The 19,054-nt window shown below is 41.7% G+C and overlaps 2 protein-coding genes across 4 annotated transcripts in view; one reads left to right on the top strand and one right to left on the bottom strand.

Annotated features, from left to right (window-relative positions):
• The window catches only part of LOC138670407 (serotransferrin-1-like), a 192,632-nt gene extending 187,948 nt beyond the window's left edge, over positions 1–4,684 (top strand). For both annotated transcript variants that reach the window (XM_069757714.1, XM_069757703.1), the window contains 3 exons: positions 1,651–1,835; positions 4,059–4,248; positions 4,497–4,684. In XM_069757714.1, the coding sequence (XP_069613815.1) occupies positions 1,651–1,835; positions 4,059–4,248; positions 4,497–4,543 (422 nt within the window). In that variant the 3' untranslated portion in view covers positions 4,544–4,684. The remainder of the gene's footprint in view (positions 1–1,650; positions 1,836–4,058; positions 4,249–4,496) is intronic.
• A 1,948-nt stretch (positions 4,685–6,632) lies between these two features.
• Positions 6,633–19,054, bottom strand: part of PRR14L (proline rich 14 like) — a 92,052-nt gene continuing 79,630 nt past the window's right edge. For both annotated transcript variants that reach the window (XM_069757680.1, XM_069757691.1), the window contains exon 9: positions 6,633–7,319. In XM_069757680.1, coding sequence (XP_069613781.1) covers positions 7,028–7,319 — 292 coding nt within the window. In that variant the 3' untranslated portion in view covers positions 6,633–7,027. The remainder of the gene's footprint in view (positions 7,320–19,054) is intronic.

Here is a 19,054-nt window from a genome sequence, read left to right as displayed (position 1 = left end):
CCTCGACTAACATCCAAACAAGTTCAAGCTGCCCTGCAGTCCGATGGGAAAACAGTGTCAACCCGTACTATCCTTCGGCATCTGAATGAAAAGGGACTGTATGGTAGGAGACCCAGAAAGACCCCACTTCTTACCCCGAGACTTAAAAAAGCCATGCTGGAGTTTGCCAAAACTTACCTGAAAAAGCCTAAAACGTTTTGGAAGAATGTTCTCTGGTCAGATGAGACAAAAGTAGAGCTTTTTGGGTAAAGGCATCAACATAGAGTTTACAGGAGAAAAAAAGAGGCATTCAAAGAAAAGAACACGGTCCCTACAGTCAAACATGGCGGAGGTTCCCTGATGTTTTGGGGTTGCTTTGCTGCCTCTGGCACTGGACTGCTTGACCGTGTGCATGGCATTATGAAGTCTGAAGACTAATAAACAAATTTTGCAGCATAATGTAGGGCCCAGTGTAAGAAAGCTGGGTCTCCCTCAGAGGTCATGGGTCTTCCAGCAGGACAATGACCCAAAACACACTTCAAAAAGCACTAGAAAATGGTTTGAGAGAAAGCACTGGAGACTTCTAAGGTGGCCAGCAATGAGTCCAGACCTGAATCCCATAGAACACCTGTGGAGAGATCTAAAAATGGCAGTTTGGAGAAGGCACCCTTCAAATATCAGGAACCTGGAGTAGTTTGCCAAAGAAGAATGGTATAACATTCCAGCAGAGCATTGTAAGAAACTCATTGATGGTTACCAGAAGCGGTTGGTCGCAGTTATTTTGGTTAAAGGTTGTGCAACCAAGTATTAGGCTGAGGGTGCCAATACTTTTGTCTGGCCCATTTTTGGAGTTTTGTGTGAAATGATCAATGTTTTGCTTTTTGCTTCATTCTCTTTTGTGTTTTTTTCATTTAAGACAATTAAATGAAGATAATAATACCAAAGAATTTGTGTTTGCAATCATTTTCAGGAAGAAAATGAGTATTATCTGACAGAATTGCAGGGGTGTCAATACTTTTGACCATGACTAACTATGAATCCCAACTTCAGGCGGATATACAATACTGTGCCGCAACGTAGGAAAGCTTTCTCAAATAGAAATGTTATCTGTTTATTTTTAATTAACAATGCAAAGTGAAGCAACAAAATTGAAATCCAAATCACATATATAGCTTCTGTGACCATTGTTTCAGATACACTGGCACACGTCTTTGAATGCATTGGGCAGGGAGGTTGTCCTGTCTCTGCATTATATGGCTCTCAGATTAAACAGTAAAAACTTTGACAGATTCCCTTTAATAGAAAGGTAGGGTTGTGGGACTGGCCAATACATTTTTATAACTAATGACATGAAAAATTGTTATGTGTTAAAGCTCCTTTCACATGTCCATGTCATATTAAAATCCATCAAGTGTCTGGGTTGGGTGGGGCAGGGGATAAAAATCGATTTGTAGTTTTTTTACTTTTAATAGTTTGAATTTTATAAAAAAAAAAACATTTACTAGTACATTATTATTTGGCTTAGGCATCTCACAAATTTCTAGATTGTGCAGCAAAGGTCAGTAGATAGAGGCACTGTGTCTTTGGGTGACGATCATCTATTTTAGATAGAAACTATGGCTTGTTGTTATACAGTATGTGATTGCTTACATACTGAATGTTTCTTCACAGATCTTCGGAGCTCTGGTTGGGCTCATGATTTAGCCCTCTCAGGACTTGAACTTTTGTGTCCAAATGGTGAAAAGGTTCCATTAACAGAATTCAAACACTGCAATCTGGGCGTGATCCCTCCAAGTATAGTGATGACACGTCCTGTAATCACTGCAAAGATTTATGAGTTCTTAATGAAATCACAGGTAAGTATGGTAGCTCAAGATGAAGCAAAGAACTGGAGTAGTAAAATCAGCTAATTAAAGCCGAACAAGACTATGTTGCAGGCAGATTATGCAAACAATAATGAGCTAAGAAATTCAATCAAGTCAATAGGGACCACTATCTCACCACATCATCATCAGCAAAATTCAACAGAAGTATTGTGTAGGCACTTATCTCCTTCCTATCATAGAAATAGTGTGCGCCTGTTTAGTTGAGCTGAATTAAATTCTTTGGGGAGGGACTGTTAGGGAAAAAATATTTGTCTGGACAGCTAGAGTCATGACACGAACTTGGTACACCCTCTCAAAATCCTATAGTTTTCCATATAAGTACATATTAAATCTATAAAATCATGTCCTTAGTAGATAATAAAATTATGTAAATGCAAGTTTTGGTTAACATACAACATATGACAAATTACACTGTCATTTAAGGAAAAACCTGGCCAAAATGCAAAATATTGCAGTGACAAGATCCTGCTGAGTATACGCTGGAATTGACAACTGATGCATGCTCAGTACAGCATGGCCTAGTTCAGCGCCTTGAACAGATGTCAGTGATGACACTTTGATTCTGGGTGGGGATAGAGGTCGATGACATCGCATTTGAGTACGTCAGCATGCACTGGGGATTCTCAAATGGCTATGTCCTCAAATAGGAAGTTGGTAAAAAATAAAGCAGTTAGAGAGGGAACGGTACAGAATTTTTTAATTAAAGTATATTAGAAAAGTAATTAGGATTAAATCAGTGTTAACTTCAGACCACCCCAACCCTAAGGCCATTTGCGAACATTTGGAGTTCATGATTCTACAGTGAGAACGTTTATTCACAACTGGAAAACATTGAAGACAGTTGATGTTCCAGCAAATTCACCCCAAGATTAGACTGTGCAATGATCAGAGAAATTGAAAGACCCAAGAGCTGCAGCTCAAACTCTAAAGGCCTCAGTATAATAAATGGTCAAGTTCATGACAGTACAATTAGAAAAAGACTGAACAAGTATGGCTTATTTAGAAGGGTTTTCAGATGAAAGCCTCATTATAAAAAGAAAAAAACATGGTAACACAAAGTTTGTAAAGTTGCATCTGAATAAAGCACAAGAATACTGGAACACTGTCCTTTGAACAGACAAGACCAAAGTGGAGAGGCTTGACCATAAAGCCCTGTGCCACATTTGGCAAAAGCCAAAACACAGCATAGCAGGACAAAGAACTCATACCAGCTGGTCAACCATGGTAGTCCAGGGATGATGATTTCGGCTTGTTTTGCAGCCACAGGACCTGTGCACCTTGTAGCTACTGAGTCAGCTATAAACTCTCAATATACCAGAGTACTTTAGTGTCAAACGTGAGGCAATGCATTAAAAAGTTAAAACTTTGAAGCGAGCCATGTTATTAGACAAGGATCCCAATACATGCAAATAATTAAAAAAAAGTGGGACAAATTTATCCAGAATGATGAGCAAGATTTACAACGTCATATAGAAAAAACAAATCGCTTTAGTTATTTCTGCTAAAAAGTATTCTACAGCCTGCTTATTTATGGGGTGCACTTAATTTCTCATCCACTGCTTCTACATTTTGGCTTAGTTTTTGTTACATAGCAACAGTATAATTGGTCTGTGTTATTGTTCATCTGAAAACCAAGTTTTTTTATTTTATGTCCGTATATGTAGAACCATAATCTTCAAAGAGAATGTACTTCGCTTTTCTCAGGACTGTATTTTGTCTTTACTCTGAGTGCAATGAGTACATCTCTGTTCTAGCAGACACAAGGATTTAAGGTTTCCTTAAACGGTACAGATGTCATCAGTGTTTTGGATCAGTGTGTCGTCAGTGTCTGTTCTTACCATTAGTGATTTTCGGGTATGGATAAAGAAAGAATTACATTACAAAGCTTCTCCTTGCAATGTTAAACACTTACAACACACTGATGACACTGATGTCATCAGTGTGCTGTACATCCTTTTCATGGATCCATAGACTTGTATTGGCCCTTGTCATCGGTGTTGCTGGAAAAAAACAGACATGTGCATAGCACCATAGGTTATGATGAGTGTGGGTGGTAACTGAAAAAAAAAAAGAATGTACTGGAAACAGACTTGTGAAGAAGGCCTACAACAAAACTCTGAAATAGCGCAAGTTTCCATTTGCTCACTACTGGGATTTATTTTAGTGTTGCCATTTGTTTAATCTCATTCTTAGGAAAATTTAGGACCAAGCAAAGACTCCATGTTTCATCTCTTCAGATCAGTGCAGAAATATGGAGAGGGTGATTTACTATTCAAAGACTCAACTGCTTGCCTTCTCCCAACTGGGCACTATGGACTTCTAGACATACTAGGAGACAACTTCACACAGCAAGCAGACTCTGTGTTTGAATGTACACATGCAGGTATTAAATATTCCTCTATTTATGTACATCTATTTCAGATTTATTTTACAACAATTCTTAAACTTTAAATTAGAATAGCTAGCAGAGTATGAATTTTAGTATGGTTTTTCATCATACGTATATTACTCAGTGCCTTTATTCATCTATCTTCGTTACTCTTAATTTGTAATATAAAAAATATATATATATAAATCTGCAAATATTTCATCTTACTATCCACAGTATTTATTCATTTATTTTTCTTTTAGGCATCTTAGATTTCTGCACTTCCGACATCTGCACAGAGAAGAAGTAACTTCCATATCGTATACACATTTATAAAAAAACAAACAAAAAAACTAAAGTTGGCCAGTTTATAGATCACACTATGTTAAACCAGATAAGCTTAAGATGCAACCTGTCATAAGATTTTCCTAATTAAATCAGCTGCATCACATTGGGTCTCCTTTTACTTCCCTACATCCTTTCTATAACCTGTTGGCCCACATACCTCTAAAATAAAGCTTTAAACTTGAATGACCTTGTATACCATTCGGCACCAAGCAGGCCAGCATCTATCTCTGGACCATGCTTGATGCACCCTCCTGTGTGATTGAGGTGGATGACTTCTCATATGTCAGCCACACTATCAGCTAAGCCTTGCGTCGGCTCAGTTTGCTCTGCCTTGGCGGTGTTCTGTTCTATCAAATACAGACAAATGTGCCGTCTGTTGAACATTAAGGCCTTTTGGATTCTCCATTAAATTACAAGGCATCCAGCGAGTCTCAATTGGATGAACCATCTGCTTTATATTTACCGTATTACTATTTCTATTGTTCTTTTTTATGTCCTGCAGCATTGTGTATCTGCACTATATGTACTATAAGGCTTGTCACATTGACTTTTTTTTCCCCATTGGTCCACTGTGGCTAGAAATGTCCAGTGTAATCACACCACCTTATTATGCTGCGACTTATAAGGAACCTGAAACATGTAAGTGTAAGGTTAGGGCTCCATGACTACTTTGGCCGCAGCAGCAGTCATATGGCCGGAGTTTGCTTGGTGCCGCTGCTACATTTCAGCATTATACAAGTGAAGGGGATCACATTCCGATAGCAACAATATCAAGTCAAGGAAGTCTTAAAACAAATCCAACCAGGTCTCATTTTTTGTGGCTTGCTTCTCACAGTCGTGTGTAGGTGTCGCAATTTGACCCCATTCACTTGCAAAGCGCTGCAATGTAGCAAACTCCGGTAGTGTGATTTCCGCTGCGGCTCAAGTCGCCACATAGCCAATGACTAAAGTGCACCTCACAGGCTTTTCTGCAAGTTTTTTTTTTTTTTTTATAGAATTCTTTACTAAATGTATTTTTAATTTTGAATGTACCATTTTCTAATCTGTTACGTCTATTTCTATTATGTAGCTAAAAATTCTGTAGTACAGATGGCATTTTGGAGGCTGTATGGGCAAAATATCACACTTTATGCTATTGCAGTAGATTACATTATAGCAACTTGTGGCACGCTTAGAGTGGGGAACTGCAACTCTCAGCATAACCTCATTTCTTTCTAACACCCAAATAATGTTACTGTATTAGTTATGACTTTTTTCTACAAAATAAACATTTCATTTAATTAGGTGAGAACAATTGGTATTTATTACAATTTATAACTTAAAAACACAAAAACAAACTTATCTGTAATTTACAGAAACAAAGTCCAAGTAACACAGCAAGAGAGCCTGCTGCTTATCACTATCACACAGAAGTTGAGAAATTACATTAACCCTCACAGGAGCATCCTGCATTGTTAACACATTGACCAGGTCACAAAAAACTGCAGTAAGTACGTAAACTATACCCATTAGCCTGGATATTCTACCAGAATCACAGTCAAATCAGAGCAAACAAAAAAAATAACAAAACTGATTTTGTAACAGCTAGATTCAAAGCCAATGGTGTAGATTAAAGCCTTTAGGTTTAAAAATAAGTTTTACCAGAACTTCCTTCACAGTATCTTGCAAGGCACAAGAAAAATTTTAATATATCTATTTTTTTTATTAACTAGGATATTAAACCCAAAGCAGTATTCTGTGACTCATTTTAGAAAAAAAAAAAAACAAAAAACAGAAAATAATCAGCACTGCAAAATGCCTAAAAAAAACGTTCACCAAATGGCTATTTACACACTGAGTATTTTTGCTGTGTTTCCTAAACAGAAACTCAACGAGTTAAGATTGGTAGAATTTCTGCTCAAAAAAACTCCTTGAAAACTCTATGAAAGGATCCAATCTGGCGTTTATCACATAGGAGGAAGCACAAACCTGAATCAAACAGCTTTAAATTACCTGATTAAAAAGTGAAAATGCTAAAATTGGTTTTCTTTTGCATTAAAACTATGAATATATTTATAAATATAGACAATATTTATTTAAGTGCATTAATGTTATTCTTCACTTTCCAGTGCAGGGTTTAGATGGTTTATGACCATCTCAACAAAAGATCATTATAGAACTACATCCCGAGTGAACATGCAAATCCTTTAGCTCAAGTCGCATTTCCTGATGCCAAAGTTCAGATCACGTAATCCTTTGGTGACATCATAATAAAACCATAACATTTTGTGAAATTCGGATAAAGCCTTCTGTCTTTTTGTGGCAGAAATAGAAAAAAAATCATCAATTACCCATCCAACTTATCAAAATAATTACATTTAGAGAATGATTGATAAAAGATTCTTAATTTAAGTGAATCAGCTAAACATTAGTGTAAACCATACTAAACATTAGTATAGTTCATCTATCAGCTTGGCATTTCGGAAGCTGTTGAATTTCTTTCCCTGACTTCTTCCTCCAAAAGACAGTTTTCCAGGTCCATGAGTTTCTGTATCAGAAGGGCATCGAGCTGTACCCCCTCCATGGCAGCTTTCCTTCCCCGTTTGCAGCTGGTCATTACTTTCATTTTTCCTTTTGGTCGCTTGAGTCTTGGAACTGTGCAGTCTCTGAACTCCAGGATACGTTTCCTCTTTTGCTGGGAGACTGAAATTAAGACTCCATTCTTTTCTTGGGGCTCTTCAAAGATTGTCTCTAGGCTACTGTAAAAAAAAACAAAAAAACAAGCCAAACGTGATACAGATGATGAAGCACTGAGCATGAATATAATGGAAAGGAAACATATGAAAGCACAGGTGGCATGTGATATCTATAGCTCTATGGAGGAGTGTCAAAATTTAAACCAAATATAACCCTATAATAACTAGGGATTTTTTTGTCGTTTTGACTCCTCTTCTAAGAGCCTTTTTTTACGGCTTGTTTTTTTTAATGTGGGACAAATGCAAATCTTCATTTTTTATGGGAGAGGGTATTTTTGCAGTTCATGCTATTTGCTATGGTAAAATTAACATTGGAACCCGATTTTCCTTGTCTGGAGGGATTTTGTCAGATTTTTTATTTTTATTATTTTTTTTCTCTACTGGTGTAAAAATAAATACATCAAATAATTTTGTAAAAATTCTGTTTATCGCCATTTTTGTGAGTACCATAACTTTTTCCCCCATTGACAGTACTGTGGGAGGGTTTTTGTTTGCGCCCCTAGCTCACTCGTATTTTATTGATACCATTATGAGGTACATATAATGTTTTGATTGCTTTTTCTATTGAAGTTTTGAGGTGGTTGACCAAAAAAAATTACAATTCTGGAGAACCAAAATGGCAGTACACGGGGGCCTTCAGCAGACCCTCAGCTGCCATGGTAACCCATCAGGAATGGCATAATATAAATTCCACTGGCCATTTAAATGGCTAAAGGGAACCTGTCAGCAGTTTTGGCCAATATAGGATTCGGCCACCGACTTTCAGGGCTTATCTACAGCATTCTATAATGCTGTAGATAAGCCCCCGGTCTAACCAGCAAGATAAGAAAAATAACTTTTATTATACTTATCCGGTCCGATGGGTGTCGCAGGTCTGGGTCCAGAGCCTCCCATCTTCTTATGAAGCTGCCCTCGTGCTTGCTTCATCGCTTTCCAGCATCACGCTCCTGTGCAAGTGTACTTATCTGCCCTGTTGTGGGCAGACCAAAGTACTTCAGTGCGCAGGTGTCGGGAAAGGTCAGAGAGGCCCAGCACCTGCGCCCTGAAGTACTTTTAACTGTTATGGTTTGTGGATGCCATAACCCACTGGGAAAGCCCCTGAGGTGCCAGAACATTAGAACCCCCAATAAGTGACCCTATTTTACAAACTACACCTCTTAATGAATTCAGATGACCAGTAACATGGCAGTCCACTATATTTCGGTTAACAGATGACAGACCTGAGTGGTGATTTTTTTTTTTTTTATATTGATTTAAAGCTTTTGTTGGGAACATTTTACATAACATTTTGGATCACATTTATCCTGTGCTCTATGCTGAGCAGCTACATCATAGTTTCCATCTAAATCTCCAAGTAACGTGATTCAGAAGAAACCCCAGAGGGATTCACCTCTATAATTAATCATGTTTATGATCGTTTTTACAAAACCTGGTTTTATTGCCTGGAATTCAGATCTACGGCTGACTACCTGGCCCTTAACAAGGAAAGTTGAACCTGCATTCTTTAGGACTCACATTTAAAACACCTTTTCTCCTTCCACCCTCTTTTTTTCCCTCATGCTTCCTTCTTTTCGTCTATTCTTCTGTCTTTTTCGAATCAGATGTGTTAGGCTATGTTCACACTTTGCAGATTCCACTGCGGATTTTTCCGCAGCAGATTTCCAAAATCCGCAGTGAAAACCCGTTGCGGTTTTTACTGCGGATTTATCGCGGTTTTTACTGCGTTTTCTTCTGCGGATTTTCATCTGCAGTTTTCTATTGGAGCAGGTGAAAATCCGCAGAAAAGAAGTGACATGCTGCGGAATGTAATCCGCAGCGTTTCCGCGCGGTTTTTTCCGCAGCATGTGCACTGCGTTTTTTGTTTCCCATAGGTTTACATTGTTCTGTAAACTCATGGGAAACTGCTGCGGATCCGCAGCGGTCAAATCCGCTGCGGATCCGCAGCAAAATCCGCAAAGTGTGAATATAGCCTTATTCTTATCCTATTCCTTAATATTCATATGGTGTTTTTTCCCACACTGCGCCCAGGATTTCAGTAATAAGTTGATAACTACTACTGTTATTTCCCACCCATCAGTGATTGTTTTCTTTAAATCTCAGCACTGTAGTGCCTTGTGATTGTCTTTATTGAATTTATCAAAAGAAGGAATACAAAGTTTAAAAAACAACAACAAACAAAAAAAAACTATTTTGCATTTAATCATCCGGGTACTGCAAAGTTATGAATTTTAGTAATATACAGTGGCGTGCAAAAGTATTCACCCTCTTGGGGCATTTTTTGTGTTTTGCTTCCTCACAACTTGGAATTTGACAATTTGTTTAGGGTTTGCATTCATGTAAAGAACTTTACTACAACTGTGAACATTTGGTTTTCTTTTCATTGTGAAGCAAGCAACAAATAGGACAAAATAACTGAAAACTTCAGTGTGCATAACTATTCATCCCTCTAAAGTCAGTACTTTATAGAGCCTCCATTTACAGCTGCAAGTCGCTTTGGATAAGTCTCCATGAGCTTTCCACTGGGATTTATGCTCACTCAAGGTAAAACTGCTCCAGCTCCTTCAGTTAGATGATTTCCTCTGGTGAACAGCAATCTTCAAATCTGACCACAGATTCTCCCTTGGACTAAGATCTGGGCTTTGATCAGGCCACTCCAACACATTTACACATTTCACCTTAAACCACTCGAGTGTTCTTTAACAGTAAGCTTTGGGTCATTGCCTTGTTGGAAGGTGAACCTCTGTCTCAGTCTCAAATCACTGACAGAAAAACAGGTTTTACTCAAGAATATCCCTGTATTTACTGGACATAGTCGGTAAAACTATAGCAATCCCAAAACACAAATAACCGGATTACTTACGGTAATGCTCTTTTAATGAGTCCATGACAGCACCCACTGGAGAGATAGGGATCCGCCCCAAGGAACAGGAAACCTACAGAGAAATAAAAGGGGCGGTCCCCCTCAGTTTAATTTCAGAGTACCCGGAGGACCGCCAGTATTAGTCAAATATTTACGATACATCATAAGGCTATAAACTTCATAGAAGTAACTACATTGGCTTTTATTTATTAGGGAGGGATGTGACTGGGTGCTGTCATGGACTCATTAAAAGAGCATTACCGTAAGTAATCCGGTTATTTACCCTTCGCCATGACAGCACGCACTGGAGAGATTTCCAGAGACCAACACCTAGGGGGGGACCACCGTGCTGAGGATAGTCCTGCCAAAGTGTAGGTCAGAATCTGATGACAGATCAAGCCTGTAGTGATTATAGAAAGTGGAAGGAGCCAACCATGTTGCAGCCTTACATATGTCCTCAATTGGAACATTCCCTTTTTCGGCCCAGGAAGAAGCCATGGCTCTGGTGGAATGTGCTTTGATTCTTTATTTTTCATGGAATAGGCCAACCGGATAGCGTCCCTTATCCACCTGGATAATGTTGCTCTTGTGACTCCATACCCTTTCTTTTTGCCCTGGAAGGATATGAACAGAGCCCTACTCTGCCTCCAACTACTAGTTTTTTCAATATATTGCAAAAGTACTCTCCTGACATCTAGAGTGTGAAATTTTTGTTCTTCAGGAGTAGAGGGGTCTTTAAAGAAAGTAGGAAGGTGTATTTCTTGTGACCTGTGGAATTTCCCTGCTACCTTAGGAAGGTATAAGGGGTCTGGTTTTAAAAGTAGTCTGTCATGAAATGTGAGAAGGTAAGGTTGATCTATCGACAAGGCCTGAATGTCGCTGACTCTTCTAGCTGATGTTAAGGCTACTAGGAAGACTGTTTTTAGCGACAAGTGTTTTAGCAATACTGTGTCTATAGGCTCAAACGGATGTTCTGTCATAGTCTAGGACTAGGTTTAGGTCTCAAGGAGCTATTCTAGGTATGTGGACAGGAGTAACTCGTTCACAGACCGTGATGAAGCGGGATACCCATTTATTACCAGCAATATTATGGCCATAGAGGGCACCCAGAGCAGACACCTGGACTTTTAATGTATTAACCGACAGACCTAACTCTTTCCCTTTCTGTAGAAATTCTAGGATAGATTTTATTGGGACTTCAGAGGGGTTTGAACCAGTATGGTACTGAAGAAACTGCTTCCATATTTTGGTATAAATTTTTGTTGTAGATGGTTTCCTGCTAAGCAGGAGTGTATCAATTAGGCCTTTCGAAACCCCCTGGAATTTAATATCTGCCTTTCAAATTCCAGGCCGTCAAGTGGAGGCTGTCCACTTGAGGGTGGAAGAAAGGTCCCTGAGAGAGAAGGTCTGAGATTGAGGGAAGGACCCATGGATCTGTCACCGACATTGACTGCAGGCACGAGAACCATGGTCTTTTGGGCCAGAATGGTGCTATCAATATTATCCTGGCCTGTTCTTCCCTGATCATCCGTATTACTTGTGGAAGCAGAATTATCGGAGGGAAGGCATATGTCAGCTTGAATTGCCAGGGTGTTTGAAGAGCATCTAGAATGTCCGGGTGGTCTGCACGGGACCGAGATGCAAATTTCTCGACTTGTCTGTTCTGTTTCGTAGCAAACAGGTCTATCTGGGGCCTGCCCCATAATAATGTTACTTTGTGGAAAATGTGAGGATTTAGACACCATTCTCCTTGATGTAGAGTGTGTCGACTTAGAAAGTCTGCTTGTTGATTGCTCTCTCCTTTGATGTGGACTGCAGAGAGGGACAACAGATGCTTTTCGGCCAGGATTAAAGTTATTCTTTGCGGAAGAAATTAGAGCATCTGATCATGTGCCGCCTTGTTTGTTTAAATACGCCACCGTCGTAGTGTTGTCTGAACAGATTCTGACATGATTTCCTCGTAGCTGTGGGAGAAATTGACGCAGTGCAGTTTACTGCATTCAACTCTTTCAAATTTGATGAATATAAGATCCTTATTCCATATTCCCTGGCAGAAATTATCCCCCATTTGTGCGCCCCACCTGTGGGGACTAGCATCAGTAGTTACCGTGTGGTATGGTGTTATTACCCAAGGGACACCCCCCGTTAAGTTCTTATTATCTAGCCACCACACCAAGGAAGTTAAGACCTCTGTTGTGAATTCTGTTGTCGGGCTCCCTCCTGTGGTCATGAATGGTACTTCGGCTGGTTCTGTCCATGGACTTTCTCTGGTGGCTGTGGGTGTTTCGGAGTTTCCTTCCACAGGTGACGAGGTTAATTCGCTAGCTGGCTGCTCTATTTAACTCCACTTAGATCTTTGCTCCATGCCACCTGTCAATGTTCCAGTATTGGTCTAGTTCACTCCTGGATCGTTCTTGTGACCTGTCTTCCCAGCAGAAGCTAAGTGACTGCTTGTTTTTCTCTGGTTTGCTATTTTTCTGTCCAGCTTGCTATTTTGATTGTTCTTGCTTGCTGGAAGCTCTGGGACGCAGAGGGAGCGCCTCCGCACCGTGAGTCGGTGCGGAGGGTCTTTTTGCGCCCTCTGCGTGGTATTTTGTAGGTTTTTGTGCTGACCGCAAAGCTACCTTTCCTATCCTCAGTCTGTTCAGTAAGTCGGGCCTCACTTTGCTTAATCTATTTCATCTCTGTGTTTGTATTTTCATCTTTACTCACAGTCATTATATGTGGGGGGCTGCCTTTTCCTTTGGGGAATTTCTCTGAGGCAAGGTAGGCTTTATTTTTCTATCTTTAGGGCTAGCTAGTTCCTTAGGCTGTGCCGAGTTGCATAGGGAGCGTTAGGAGCAATCCACGGCTATTTCTAGTGTGGTTGATAGGATTAGGGATTGCGGTCAGCAGAGTTCCCACGTCCCAGAGCTCGTCCTATATTATCAGTAACTATCAGGTCATTCCGTGTGCTCTTATCCACCATGTCCATTATTGTCCTGACCACCAGGTCATAACAGACCACCTCCGATAACGTTATTTTTGATTCGAGGTGCCGTAGGAATTTTCTTTGTTGCCGAAGTATTTGATGCTGCAATGTTCAGGTATGAAGTTGTGCCCACTGAACGGCTGGAGTACAGGAGGAAAGGGATCCTAATAAGGACATTCCTGCCCTCAGGGACATTCGGGGTTTGTGATTGGCAGCCGCTACTTTCCCCTCTATTAGAGATATTTTTACTTGCGGGAGTAGACATTTTTGTTTTGTGGAATTAGATTAAACCCTAAAAATGTCTGGAGAGAAAGTGGGATGAGTCTGGATTTTTCGGAGTTGATAAACCAGCCCAGGTTTTTTAAGGACGAGACAGTGTCAGCTAAACGTTCAGCACACTGAAGGGACGAATTTCCTACAACTAAAAAATCATCTAAATAGGGGATGATTAAAGTGTCCTTTTGGCGAAGGTAGGCCATCACCTCTAACATTACTTTGGTGAACATCCTTGGTGCTGTGGAGAGACCAAAGGGCATGGCCGTGTACTGGAAATGATGAATCTCCCCCTCAAGAGTTACTGCCACTCAAGTATTTTTGATATCTGTTATGAATAGGGAGATGGTAGTAGGCATCTTTTAAATCAATGCCGCCCATTTTACAATTTGGATAACGGAGCTTAATGGTGGATCTAATAGATTCCATTTTAAACGTATAATTTTTAATAAACGTATTGAGTTTTTTTAAGATTTGTAATTGTTCGAAATGAACCATCGGGTTTAGGGATTAAAAATAATGGAGAGTAGAACCCTCTACCCTCTTGTCCCTTTGGCACCCTAAGACATTTTTATTTATGAGACTTTGGATTTCCAGTTCAAGGGCCCTTTGTTGTATTGGTGAGGAAAGGGCTGTTAAAACAAAAGAATCATGGGGAATTTGGAGGAATTCTATTTTAATTCCTTCTTCAATAATATTTAGAACCCAGGAATTTGACTTAATTTTTTGCCATTGGGGAAAGAAAATTTTTAACCTACCCCCTACTGGGGTGACTGGTGCCTTAATATTTATCGTCTCTACGGAAGGGGGGGGCCTTTAAACATAGTGCCACTCTGTTTTCCCTCTCTTGTGGCCCACCGCGACGGTCTTTCATTTTGCGTTCTCTTTCCGAACGGTCTCCTCCTAAAGGTCTTCCTATAGAAAGGAATTGAGGCGTCAGGGAAGGCTTTTTTCCTATCTTTCGCTTTTTTGAGGATTTCATCCAACGCTTTTCCAAATAGAAACTCACCCTCACACGGAATAGCACAGATCTTAGCTTTTGATTGTGTATCCCCCTTCCAGCTCTTCATCTACAAGGCTCGTCTGGCATTGTTTACTAGACCTGCCGATCTTGCTGCGAGGCGTAGAGAGTCAGCTGACGTATCGGCCATGAATGCTGCTGCTCCTCTAATTAATGGTATTGCATCCCGCAATTTTTGTCTAGAGACCCCCTGCTCGATCTGTTGATCTAACTGATCAATCCAAACAAGCATGGATCTAGCTGTGCACGTGCTGGCAATTGTTGGCTTAAATATGCCCGTGGAAGCTTCCCATGATCTTTTCAATGACGATTCCGCTTTTCGATCTAGAGGATCAGAGAGTAGGCCTGCATCCTCGACTGGCAAAGCTGATTGTTTTGAAGTGGAGGCGACTGCTGCGTCCACTTTAGGAATTTTAGCCCTGGATATTAACTCCTCGTCACTAAAGGGGTACTTCCACTTTGAGGCTGACGGGAGAAAACCTCTCTGGTCCTGTTTTTCCCACTCCCTTTTTATCAATGCCTTAACGGCAGGAATTATTGGAAAGGCTCTTCTTTTCCTCTCTGCCAACCCTGCAAACATGATGTCCTGAGCAGTTTGGTCTTTAGTATCCTCACAACCTATTGTATTCCTGATGGATTTTACTAGGTTGTCGACCCCATCAAAGGGAAAACAAGCCTGACCTTCAATGTCAGATTGTGCTGAGGAAGAGGATGACGTATGCGAGGAGTCTGAGTGGAAGACGCCTTCATCATCGGACTCAGAGCTGGATACCATCTTCTCTTTACTGGATTTTTTAGGGGGTGCACTGGCTTGTGTAATGGCCTGTAACTCTTCCCTAATTATGGCCCGTATATCTGTAACCGACATAGATGGACTCTGCATGGTTTCAGTAATACATTGGTTGCAGAGCTTTTTAGGGTGGGAATCTGGGAGAGGTTCATCACAACGCACACTGTTTGTTTGGATTTTTGTTTCTTTTTGGCCTGGGTGAGGAAGATATTGCGGAAAAGAGTGTCAGCTTTGTAGGCAGAGGGTTTTTACACTCACCCAGTGAAGCTGTACGGTACCGAATCAGGTGGCCGAAGCGCCTTCCTGGATCTTGAATCAGTGGCATCGCTCCTGCGGCTGGCATCTGAGGACCTCCTGCTGGCTGCATCACCTGCTGGGTCCACCGTCTTGCCTGCGGATGACATGCTGCATCGCCTGTGCGCTCTCAACCATCCCCCATTTATAGGCAGAAAAGATCCGGTTTGAAGATTATTTTTTTTCTTTTGCGGTGAACTGCGCATGCGCGAACCGCGCTTTCCCCCACCGCTGATGAATGCCCTGGAAGTACTGCAATCACTTCCGGGCGGGTAATGGTGGCTTACACCGCTCCCCACATGTGCGGCCGCGCTCTTACCTCGGCCCTGCGCTTAAGGAGTGGTGTTCCGGCTGCCGCTGGTGATCATGCATTGGATCCCGGACCCCCATATGTTGGCCCGCGTCCAGGCTCCTTTCAGGCCGCACCTCCCCGCAGTGTTCCACAGTGAGACCGGACCTCTCCCCGGACCCAGCCATCATGTGTGCCGGACAGACGAGGGGGGAGCCGTCTAACGGAATCTCCCCCGACGCTGCTTCTGGACCGCATCCCCTGCCGTTCCCGCAGAGACCGCACAGGCGGATGCTTCTGGCCCAGGTAAGGTTTCTGAGAATCCATGAGATCCAGTCCCTTGGGAACAGGAAACCTAAACGGAGGTGGAGAGGGGGACCGCCCCCTTTTATTTCTCTGTAGGTTTCCTGTTCCTTGGGGCGGATTCCTATCTCTCCAGTGGGTGCTGTCATGGCGAAGGGTAAAATACAGACTAAGTCCCGTATTCAGACTTATTATATTAGAGAGTCTGGGCTACCCACTTTGTCGGAAGTGGATACACAAGCCTTGGAACTGCTGTTTAGCGAGAGGGAGTTAAAAGCAGCCATTAAAAAGTCTAAATCAGGGAAAGCCCTGTGACCAGATGGCTTCTCTACTACTATAGACATTTCCTGCTGCCCTTAGCCCCTCATATGTTATCCAACGTTATCGTGATCTCTAAAAGCTCCTCAATTAAGAACACACATCTCCATTATCCATAAAGAAGGAAAAGATCCTTCCCAGTGTGCAAGTCATAGACCAATCTCTCTCAATGTGGAAATTAAAGCAAACCTGTCACCAGGTTTGGACGATAGAAGATACGGCAACCGCCTTTCAGGGCTTATATACAGCATTATATAATGCTGTATATAAGCCCCCAACACGACCTGAGAAGAAAAATAACTTACACTCACTGGTCCGGTCCAAGAGGTACCGCTGGTCTTGTTCTGGCGCCTCCCATCTTCTTGCAATGCCATCCTCCTTGCTTCATGTGAATGACACGTCCCTGCATCATCCACATAGTTTCCTCGGCATCACGCTCCTGTGCAGGCATACTTCTCTGCCCTGTTGAGTGCAGAGAAAAGTACTGCATTGCGCAGGAATCGGGGTTCTTTGACCTTTCCTGGTGCCTGTGCACTGCTGTACTTTGCTCTGCATTTAACAGGACAGAGAAGTAAGCCTGCACAGGAACGCAATGCAAGGAGGAGGACGGTGATCGTATGAAGATGGGAGGTGCCCGACCAAGAACATTGATACCCCTCAGACCAAACCACCATACAGGTGAGTACAATAAAAGTTCTTTTTCTGCTCTTACAGGTCGGGTTGGGGGTTTATATACAGCAATAAAAATATATATCAGGCCTGAAAGACTACGGCTGAATCTCATATCAACAAAACCTGGTGACAGGTTCCTTTTAAATTATTTGCAAAAATAATGGTGTATAGATTATCCCCCTTACTTACAGACCAACAGGGTTTCAGGAGGGAGATAGAGGCCAGGGACAATACCACAAAGGCACTGAACCTTATACATAGAACTAGAATAAAATCCCAACCTCTTACATCACTTTCTACAGATGCAGAAAAGGTCTTTTATAGGGTGAACTGGTCCTTCATGGATGAGATATTTCTTGGAATAGGTTTAAAGTTTAATAGGTTACGATGGATTTCTGACCTATATACTATGCCTACTAACAGAGTGGAGTTCTGTCACAGGACTTCAGCATATGAAAATGGAGCATGCCAAGGGTGCCCGGTTTGGGCTTTAATTTTAATATTTACTTTGGAACCTTTTCTTCGAAGGGTTTGCGCTAATACTAACATTATGGAGCCTAACATCTGAGGTGCTCCTATCAGTATTGCAGCTTACGCAGATGATGTGCTTTTCATTTACAACCTGGCTATTTCTTTGAAGAGTCTGATGGCAGAATTCCATTTATACAATGGCTTATCTAATTTCAAAATAAATTTCTCCAAGTCGGAAATCCTGAATATTAATATCCCCTTGTCTACGGTAGTGCCTTTGAAAAACATTTACGGTAGCTTTAAGTGGGCTAATTCAGCTTTAAAATATTTGGGAATCTTCCTACCAAGAGACATAGATTTAAGATGCTTTCTTAAATTCTCTAAATTATTACAGTTAGTGAGGGAGAAGTGCAATTTTCAAAAAGGAGATGTGTACTCACCGTAAAATCTTTTTCTCCGAGCCAATCATTGGGGGACACAGGACCATGGGTTGTATGCTGCCTGCCACTAGGAGGACACTAAGTTAACACAGAAAGATTAACTCCTCCTCTGCAGTATACACCCCTTCACTGGCCAGGATTCATTTAGTTCGGTAGTAACGCAGTAGGAGTATTAAACGAAAGACAATAAAACTATGTCAAAACCAAAGAAGTAACAACAAGCCAATAGGCTAACAGGGTGGGTGCGGTGTCCCCCAATGATTGGCTCAGAGAAAAAGATTTTACGGTGAGTACACAAAAATCGCCTTTTCTCCTACGCCTCATTGGGGGACACAGGACCATGGGACGCCCTAAAGCAGTCCCTGGGTGGGGAGCAACCTATCTGCTAATACCACATGTACCGCTGGCTTACAGCTAAGGTACCACCGATTGCAGAATGCGCCTGCCAAGGGCGGCGTCTGCAGAAGAAAGAGAATGAATATGGTAATGATTCGTAAAAGTATGTAAGCTGGACCATCTTGCAGCTTTGCAAAGCTGTTGTGCTGACGCCTGGTGCCGAATGGCCCAAGAGGTGCCCACCGACCGAGTAGAATGGGCCTTAATCCCTGCTGGGATAGGAACACCCTTGACACGATAGGATTCCTGAATAGCCGATCGAATCCACTTGGCTAGAGTAGCCTTGGAGGCGGGGAAACCCTTCCTTGGTCCCTCTGGAAGTACGAATAGGACATCCGACTTGCGGAAGGGAGCTGTCCGTGAGAAATACCGTCGAAGGGCCCTCACCACGTCGAGAGTGTGCAGAGCTTTCTCAATGCGATAGACTGGAGCCGGACAGAACGAAGGCAGAATAATCTCCTCGTTGAGGTGAAAGGAGGAAACGACCTTGGGCAGAAAAGAAGGAGAAGTCCTCAAGACTGCCTTGTCCGTGTGAAAAATCAGAAACGGAGGTCGGCAGGAAAGTGCCACCAACTCTGAAACACGCCTGATGGATGTAATAGCCACTAGGAAAACTACCTTCCAGGAAAGGAAGGTCAGA

This window comes from Ranitomeya imitator, chromosome 1 (genome assembly GCF_032444005.1).
Source record: "Ranitomeya imitator isolate aRanImi1 chromosome 1, aRanImi1.pri, whole genome shotgun sequence".
Taxonomy (NCBI): domain Eukaryota; kingdom Metazoa; phylum Chordata; class Amphibia; order Anura; family Dendrobatidae; genus Ranitomeya; species Ranitomeya imitator.
This window is presented reverse-complemented; position numbering and strand designations above follow the sequence as displayed.